Source organism: Branchiostoma belcheri, unplaced genomic scaffold (genome assembly GCF_001625305.1).
Source record: "Branchiostoma belcheri isolate BF01 breed outbred unplaced genomic scaffold, Haploidv18h27 scaffold102, whole genome shotgun sequence".
NCBI lineage: Eukaryota > Metazoa > Chordata > Leptocardii > Amphioxiformes > Branchiostomatidae > Branchiostoma > Branchiostoma belcheri.
In genome coordinates, this window is record NW_017802403.1 from 78,044 (window position 1) to 88,030 (window position 9,987).

The 9,987-nt window shown below is 40.9% G+C and overlaps 1 protein-coding gene across 1 annotated transcript in view; it reads right to left on the reverse strand.

Annotated features, from left to right (window-relative positions):
- Positions 1–2,973: 2,973 nt before the first annotated feature.
- The window catches only part of LOC109474402 (von Willebrand factor A domain-containing protein 5A-like), a 25,676-nt gene continuing 18,662 nt past the window's right edge, over positions 2,974–9,987 (reverse strand). The window contains exons 14-18 of the mRNA XM_019774702.1: positions 8,553–8,801; positions 7,127–7,207; positions 5,050–5,142; positions 3,760–4,016; positions 2,974–3,272 (exon numbers count right to left, since the gene is read on the reverse strand). Coding sequence (XP_019630261.1) covers positions 3,069–3,272; positions 3,760–4,016; positions 5,050–5,142; positions 7,127–7,207; positions 8,553–8,801 — 884 coding nt within the window. The 3' untranslated portion in view covers positions 2,974–3,068. The remainder of the gene's footprint in view (positions 3,273–3,759; positions 4,017–5,049; positions 5,143–7,126; positions 7,208–8,552; positions 8,802–9,987) is intronic.

Below are 9,987 nucleotides of genomic sequence, written 5' to 3' on the forward strand. Positions count from 1 at the left end.
ATACAAAAAATGGTGTTAAATTAAAGTAATTTACTTAATCAAATGTAGCAAAATTCAGCAACTTTATGTCCCTTATGCACATTTAAGATATCCAGGTGTTCAAGACATTATTGAGAAGGCCTGTTTTTAATGGGGAGGCCACTAAAGATCTCCTGTGCTCTATGCAGAGCATAGGGTTTGGTGCCCATGTCCATTTCTGTAGCCCTTGGGCGACACACAGTTGTGCAGGGCACTACAGCAGGGGGCTATATATATAGCTAGCCCGCTGGTAGTGCTGTGTGTTTGACCTTCCCACACTCTTTCTCTTATGTTCTGAGTGCTAAGCAGAGAAAGAAGTGTGTACTTAAAGTGAAGCCTTTAAGTACCAGGTGAAAATATAAGAATCAAAATTGAATCTAACTGATGCAATCATCTGCTGTTTCTTCCAATACTAATCAGCACCTTAATTTGCAGTAGCAAATTTTTGTACACTACGTACATGTAAACCCAAAAAGTTTAATTTGTATTCTGAACAGAATAGTCACTTGAATGTTCTGAATAGAATGGTCAATTGTGCTGAATAGAAAAGTAGCTAATATTTCACATTTATGTTGTATACATTGTATGATGCAATTAGCCTTCTGGCATGAATTTGCAAAAAATAAACTTCTATTATAAGATTTCTCGAACTTCCCAGCCTTCTCTGAAATCTAAACTCACAGCTGTCTTTGTAATTAACAATATTACTATTAAGAACACAGAAAAAACGAGCTAAATTAGGTGTTATACATGTACTACAATTTACCATGCAGATATCAGAAACAGAACTTGTAAATTTAAAGTTAATACAAAATTTGTACCATAAAACATCTATCCTACAGCTCTACGTGCTAAGAAATATCCAAACTTTGTCCTTTAGTACATATTAACTGTATTGTCTTCATATCTTAACATCATCATGTGAAATCATTCTTTCTCCAACACAATCATCATTTTGTTATAATCAGTCCTCATATGACCATATAAAAAAGCTACAGGACACTAATACTCCTGTACTGTGGTGAAACATATCCAAACTTTCCCCTTACTACTACTGTCTTCATACTTCCTTTTGATGTAAAATAAATCTTTCTGCAACACCTTCAGCATTTTGTGATTAGTAGGCCACATCGACTTAATTCTATGGATGACATCCTCTGAAGACCCCCAAACTAGTGTGCGCGGGCAAATAAAAAATATCCAGCCAAAAATTAAAATGCTGCTAAACCACAGGAATACAAAGCTGGTATTGTAAATTTGTGGCAGTACTTAGCGACATACAAGCTGGCACATGCTGGCTTTTTGCGGAATGTATGAATCGTCACTGTGTATGTACTGAGTTCTTGAGTCGTGGAGCTTCTGTAGCCTGGATGCCCGGCTCCGTATTGTCGCTAACTACCATTGACTACCCAGGCCTAGAACCAGGCCAGAACCTCGGTGGACCTGATCTTTTTTTTTTTTTTGAGAACAGGCGAAAATTAATGTGCACGCAGATGTCACCCATAAAATTTAGTCTGTGTGGCCTTACTGCTTTTTCAACTGTAATCATAGCAGTAATCTTTAAAAAGCAGAAAAGACACCTATTAGTAACTATTCACTTCTAGATACACTGCAAAGAAGGCTTGCCAGTTACTGCTTTTGCAAATGTAATCAACAGCGATAAATTCTATTAAAAACAAATCAGAAAAAAAGTTGTGTTGAACCAGTTGTGAACAATCAGGGTGACACATAAATTTTCAACGACCACTGTCGCCTTCATCAGGATAATTACTGGCATAGTAATGATCAATATCACTTCCGAACATAAACTTGCGAGAGTTACAGTAACTGTTACAGATACGTGACCTTATTCACACGTGACTTTATGGATACGTGATGTCAGCAATTGATCAAACGCGCCAGGAAATTTACATGTATATATCGTCCAACATCTCTGTTTAGTGATGGCTGAAGTGCCCTGATATATATGGCCTCCTTTATACTAGATACTACTAGTACTTTATACCAGAGAGTTACAGTTACAGACACGTATCTTATTCACACGTGACTTGAAGTATTTGTGACGTCGGCAGTTGATCAAACGTGCCAGGGAGTTTATAGCGTCCACCGTCTCTGTTTAGTGATGGCTGGAGTGCCCTGATCAGGTATATGGCCTACTTATACTTCTTTACACATGTTCAGTGTCCAGTATTCTAACTTTGTCTAGTGTATTAGATGGTATGGTCTAGATTTGGTGTTTCAATGTGGATGGCGACAGTGAAAAGTGGTTGCTGACAGAAAGGCGACAGTGGTTGTTGAAAATTTGATCTCTCTATACTTGATGTGACGGAATAAAGTTCAACATTTTACTATGATTACTACTGTGACAGCACTCTAACCAACACTACAACATTACCTTGGGGGCCAGACTCATAATAAGGCGGCATTCGGAGAGTTTACGCAAGCACACTCGGGGTCTGGGTTAGCCTGTCCCCAACTCACACCCTCCCAGCACTCCGCTGTGCCTCAGATGCGGAAACCCTCCAGGCCACGCTGTCATACATGTAGTGGTTACACAAGCCCACTAGGTCCGCCGTCCATAAACTTTTTAAATGCGACCTTTACGAGTCTGGCATCCAGGGTATACAACACGGATGAACTTTCATGATAAGGCCACACCAATTTGATTTGTTGTTTCTCGGATTTTTTCAGAAAAAATCAGGAGCGACGGCAAAAAAAAAAACAGGCCAAGGCACCCCATGATAGCTTGAAATGTTACAATATGAGCCATGAAGTGAACATACCAGGCTGGTTTATACTAATTAAAACAATAGATTTTGAACTTTTAATGAAACAAAATTGCATTGCTACATTGAAAAACTTAAGAACTAGGAAAAAAATGACTTTTTTCAACTGTTGGGGCCAAAATATGTCTTTCATTGAGCATTTTGCAGTTAATTTAGAACCCCCCCCCCCCCAAATTCTTTTTTTGTAAATCAGAAAAAAATGGACAGGGCGATCCGAGAAGCAACAAATTAAATTGGTGTGGCCTAATCACAAGATGGAATTGTTCAGCCAAGGATGGCACTGGGCTCGACCTTTGCCCCCAGAATACTGCACGCCTTCCCCACGACATCGTCAGCGGACCACCCCTGCTGGTGGGACTTCAGCCAGGCCGTCCCCTTGCGAGCCAGCATCTGCCATTCAACCTTCTTGTCCGCCATTTTGGAATGGAGCCAGACCAGAGCCAGCACTGTGGCCCACACTGCCTTGTCCTGTGGGAGGAAACATGAAATGTAACTTATTTTTGTCTAATAGTATTATTAAATAACTAACAAGAAGTTTACTGTACAGATCATGAAATTATAGTTACCTTCCTATCTACATACATGTGTGCATTAAATCACAATCAAATGTTGTGCAATTGTTGTTAACATTCATTTCTCTGGCAAAAAGCCTTGCACATGTAGATGTTTGTGTAATTGTGTGTGGATGGCAACATGCAACTGCAGCTACATGTAAATAGTGAGGGTACCACTGGTTTACATTGGTACAAACTGTAGCTATATATTTGGACTTCATGGCTGTTATACCGATTTGTACATCATGTAATTGTAGCATTTGGGGATCTAATATATTACAGGCCTGTCACTTCATATTTTTCCCGAAAGAAAATCTACCAACAACTTGAAAAGGGTCACTCAAAGGGACTAACCAGACACTGACACAGCAGAGTTCTACACAGATGACCACACATATTACCTGTACAGGACACTCCTTTTTTAGTCTGTCCAACTTCAGTCCTAGAACAGCCGCCAAGTGACCATCCAGTTCCCATGATCCTTCAGCCATCTGTAGCGGGATGACAGTTGAGGGAGTGGCGCTGTCTTCTTCTTCTGAATCCTCTTCATCATCATCATCATCATCATAAGCGGGTGCTCGAGATTTGAGAGCTCTTGCTGGCTTTCCTGATGATGTTCTAGGTGTAGACTTTGCCTTCTTCTTCATTATGGGGCGCCCTGTGAAATTCAGGAGCACAATTTTCATGTGATTACAGGGACATGTACATGTGGCTTTGACCATCAATTTGACTATGGAGCTATTATTATGTTTACCGAATTCGAAGGAAAACATATTGTTTTTACTCAGTTTCTTCCTCTCCTCTTTGTCTTCTCCAAACCTATGACCTGACCAATGAAATGATTTGTTGACGTCTCTCACCATGGGGACTGGTGTTGGGTTACATAATGTTGCAATTTCATACTTTCCTCTGCTCCTGTCACCGTATACTACATTGTAGTAGTACATGTATGTGAATATGTTTGAGTAAGAATTAACAGAGCAGACCATGTCCGAAGGTAGCTTCACTAAATCTGCGCTCCAAGCGGCCGGCCCGCTACAGGACGACCAATGGATACAGGATGACCAATGGATACGGTCTTTTGCCACCCAACCGAAAAATCTGCTTGGAGATTAAAAAAACACTACCCTGGAAGCCAGAGTATAGCGGGTCATGGCTGATTTCTCCTCGGCTCGCCAACCAACTTTCTCCGTGTTTCGCGGGGAAAGTTGGTTGGCGAGCCAAGGAGAAACCGGCCGCGACCCACTGTACTCTGGCTTCCAGGGTACACAAAACACTGTGGTTGTGTTAAAAGTGTAAATTACTTACCAACCTGTTGAATATATTCACAGGTCTAAGAAATGAAGTTCCAGGCCTTACATATACTTTGGTCAAGGTCCTCATATTGTAGCTTTAAAATAATTTTGTTTTACATATTTCTACAGCTTTTAGGGTTACACATTTTGTACATACTGTAAATCATTTCATATTTGCAGTATCAAAAGCTTGCAGTCAGAAACTAAATACATTCACTGCAGCAGTAGGTGCAGCAAAAAGAAAGTCAGTAAATTATTTTGATATGATAATAATAATGATAATTTCACGGTACACTATCAACTGCAAAACCGCCAATAAAAAACGTACCACAAAAAAAAATGTGATTTACAGTATGCAAGGAATGATGACCTTCAGCTTGGAAAAGCCAAACGTACCTTTCATGGCGGCCCTTTTCATCTGTGACCTCCCTGCGTTCGGACTGGGCCCACCACCACCACCGCTCAGCCTAATTCCTGCACCTGAAATAACTGCACACGTACGTACGGCTCACCTCAGCATAGGCCCTTTATTCGGTCCCTCCAATTCGCAAGGCAATGCCTCCTTTTCCCTCTTTCATCACATACAATTTTACTTGATTGATTACGGACAAAAAAACCCCTTCAGCTTAGGGTTTGGTCACTTTTACTGTGCAGTTGCCATTCTATCATAAACTTAATAACCTGGGTATAGTCAATGGACATCCAAATTTGTACGAGTCTGTGTTTTCACCATGAAACGGTTTGGAGATTTTGGACTATGACTCTTTGTTTTGACACATTGTTACCCTCCATGAAAATGGGGGTACTGTTTTTACTCCGTTTCATGTTTGGTCTGATATCTGAAGATCGGTGAGAAGGAACTGTACGATATTTGGCAGATTGATGGATGGGGCCTTGGAGATTGTGTAGGTTGACTTTGAGCCCCTGGTGATTGACCTTGGTACTGCAGTTTAATTTTTTTATTCTGTTGTTTTCGCGTTATGGACTGTTTGTGCGATATTAAGGTAGCATGTAGTTGTTATTACCATGGTTTAGTGATTTAAATTTGGGTCCCCTAGCTGTTTGCGTTTGATATTTACAAAATGTTTAATGTTGGACTTTTTGTGTTGAATGTTTGGAAAATCTGGGGGATGGTTTGGTATGATTTTTGGTATGTGGGTAGTTGTTGAGTCTCTTTGTGTTTTGGAGTGCATTAGCAGGTTGTCGCATATTTTTATTGCTTAATTTAAAAGGATTTTCACTTTTTCACCCCTACTTCATAATAGGATGGTCTGTTTGACCCAAAAGTTGGGACAGAGTGTTTTTGTTTATACCTCCAGCTGGCAGGTCAGACCCAGGCAGCCCTATCTATTTTTACCCCTAGACAGTCTGCAGGAAAATAAATCTTGTTTGTCTGGTCTGCAGGTCATTTGCCTGGTCATTGACCTACATGTACAGGCAAGTGTAGCCTGGGTACCATCCCCAGTAGTATATTCGCAAACTCTATAACAGTTATAGAGTTTGCGAATATACTACTGGGGATGGTACCCAGGCTAAGGCAAATGACCTGCTGGCCATCAAAGTAAACAAACCATGGTAACAAGACAGTAAACGCCTGCACATGACAGCTTGATAAAATACAAAGTGCCACCACAAATCATTCTGCTGATAAAAACAAAGTTTGACTCATAATATCTCTATTGAAATACACCAAAAGATTACAAAATAACAAGCTATTTCATGGAGGGATGATGTCTACGACTTCTCCTTGTTTTAATTGTTGTTGTTGTGTATACTGTATGTTGTTCTCCTTTGTTTGACTGAATCATAGACTGAGGTAGACCTTCTTGACTGAATGTAACAAAACAAACAGTAGTACTTGTAATATGCTGATGCCTCCTTGGAAACAGCTAACGGGGCTACCAAGCCATCTTGAGACGAAATACATGTAATAAAAAAATAAATAAATTCATCTGTCTTGTTGTATGACCTTATAAATATGTAGAACATTGTTGGTGGATGGCTCTGTCGTAGCGTTTTTGGCATCAAAATTGTGCCAAGGCCTCCAATGATTGTGACCGCATCACTACTAAGGCCACAGCAAGTAAATTTTATGGATGACATCCTCCGCAGATTCCAAATGTAATGTGAGAGGGCGGGCGGGCCGAAAAAAACAAGGTTCCTACAATCTATAATTTTGACTCAATCATTCTACAAATGGTTTTGATTCAGTAGGCACGTCACATACACAGCCAGCATCACATATCTCCGAATCAAAGTAAGAAACAAAACATTAAATTGGAGCCTTTTCTTGTCTCCTCTCTTCATAGTTATCTGCCATCCAACTTCCGGCATGGCAACAGACATCTTTCGCTTTGTCCATTTTCGGCATGTTGACCATGTTTTTTTTTTCAAAATCAGGCGAAAATTTATGCGCGTGGATGTCATCCATAAAAATTACTTGCTGTGGCCTAAATGGAAAATTCCAACTTACCCATGGGCATGCCTGCAGCTCTTGGTCCTCGACCACCTCCTACCAGCCTACGGACACCAGCGAAAAAGCCCCCTGATGCACCTGAAACATCAGGAGCCACACTTCAACCACAGATTCAACCATCACTCGCTCACCTGACGAAAACAGGCCCTTAACGCCTCCAACGATTCGTGAGGCAATGCCTTCTTCACTCTCTTTACTTTTTTGGATGCCTTCTTTACTCTCTTCACTAAACTGTCCTTCAAGCCCCAAAGCGTCGATGTGGTCCTCCATATCCTCCGATCCTCCGAAATCACACTCATCGTATGAATCTGCCATCGCCATGGGGCCAGCGCAAAATGCAACTGGAGAAGACAAGCAAACAACATACATGTGGGGAACAACAATAAAGAGATTAGGGCCGAGTTCTGTGTACCGGTACAGTACCGCTAAAATCAGTTAATAGGTACATGTACCTGTACATTGCATACATGTATGTGTGCAATCCACAAGAATTCTAGGAATGGTACAGGCATTTTGTCCGCAGGAACGGAATGCCCACATTCCTGGAAGCCTTTTGGCCTGGGGAAGACCTCTCTGCCCCGGATGTCCTACTTTCTGTGATGCCAGGGCTCGTTCACTATACACTCAGGGAAGGAGTGCACTGTATCTGTCTATAGGTACCAAGTCTTCCTCAAAATCATGAAATGATGACAGTGCCATGCAAACAAAAACCCCTGACAGCAACCACTGTCGCCATGGCAATGTATGTTTTCATTGACAGTCTGTTTGTATAAGGAGGACAATCATTCTTCCAAGGCAGTCCAGCCTTCACTTAGAACAGTGACGGTGGACGATATAAAGTGCCTGGCATGTCTGACCAAATGTTGACGTCATGTATCCGTCGTGTGTCACCATGTTTTTGGTATACGAAAACCTCTTGCCTACAGAAGAAGACAACTTTTCCTCGATCCCCTTGTGAGTGGATTTGGATGAGACTAAATAGAATCAGCCAAAAGTGGTCATAAGGCCAGGCCAATTTAACTTGTTGCTTGTCTGATTCGCCCATTCCATTTTTTTTCTGATTTGCAAAAAAAAAATTTGTGGGGTTCTAAATTAACTGCAAAATGCTTAATGAAAAACAGGTTTTGTCCCCAACAGTTGAAAAAAGTTCTTATCTTTCTAGTTCTTACATTGTAAGTTTTTCAATGTAACAATGCAATTTTGTTTCATTAAAAGTTCAAAATCTATTGTTTTAATTATAAACCAGACTGGTATATTCACTTGATGGCTCATATTGTAACATTTCCGGCTATCATTCCGGCCTTGGCTTGTTTTTTTTTTAAATTTTTTTTCGCCCTGTCGCTCCTGATTTTTTCTGAAAAAATCAGAGAAGCAACAAATTAAATTGGTTTGGCCTAACTACATTGTTTGATAAACAATCTACCTGCTGGTGACATGCTATAGGCACAACTCCTCATCATCAGAGGGGCATGTCGAGGGATGTTACGCCGTATCATCGCGCCCTCTATCGGCTCTCCCCGCTCGCTGTCCACGCCGATAAAGGACGTGAACTTTGACACCACGTTGGCTGCCACGCTGAGGTCGACGATCGGTTTCTTGGCCGAGTCTGAGACGGTCTCATCGCTGTCCGAGCCTGTGTTATCGCCATCCTTTTCCAGATTTACCTCAAGCTCTGGGTAGAAAGAAAAGACACTAGTTGGAGTAGCCTGGTATCCAGTCTTACGTGGTTGGGGGTGTTGGGTTGTTCTGGCAGGCTGTGTCTTCGGGGGCTCTAATAGCAATCCCCCACCCAGTACAAAAGGTCTGGTCCCGGTAGGAGTGTTCCGCTAATCAGAGACAGTATGCTTTTTAATAGGGATTTGGTTTCCCCCAACACGTGGAGAGCTAATTAATCTCTCGTGAAATACACACCGGGCAACCTATGTGAGGCGGGCGGGACACCTGAGCTCTTGCTGCCCCGACCACGATCAGACTGGATACCAGGCTATAGTTGGAGATAGATGAATGGTTATGCTGACAGGAGCAGTAGTATAGGGCGGTTACGAAGCCAGGTTCAAAAGTCTGTGGTCTCATGATCATGAGGAAACATGGGGTACAACTCAATTTGCGGGGCATAACTACAATATATAATTTATTAGGAACTACATGTACAAATCATGATGATCATCATACCATTACCTGTCTACTAAATATGAACCAAAGGTCAAAAGATAATAAAAAAAACAGATGATTACTTGAAAAAGATCATGCCTTTCTTTGAAAAAAATAATAAAAAATATATTGATTTGGTAAGCAGTCAAAATGAGCGCATATATGTTGTATGTTGCAAATATTGAAAAACGATACTAATGTCATAGAGTGCCAAAAGGAATTCAGGAAAAGAAGGTGAAGATATGAAAATGAAGAGTCTATTATTATTTGCCATACCATTAGAGCTGTGTACCGGTACGCAGTACCGATACTGTACCGGAAAAATTGATTTAGTACATGTACAGGTCCAAAATACCTAATTCCTCAGTACTGGTACTGTACCTAAACAATTTCACACCAATTTTATGCCTATTTGTGACCTCAAATCGGTCCCTGTGTAAGGACAGTGTGTTCATGAAAACAAAAACATCTTTAGTTTTGCCTATATTTCATCTGAGCATTCACCATAAACAAAGAATAAACCTTAACTATCAAGTTTATTAATGTTTTTTTGTTATTGAAGGAGTTCAGAAGAGCATATAAATTGGTCGAATTGTTCAGGTACAGGTTCAGGTCCGGACCTGTACCTAAACCTGTGTACCTGTACCTGTACCTGTACCTAAAATTTGTTTAGGTACACAGCTCTACATATCATACCACACCATGTT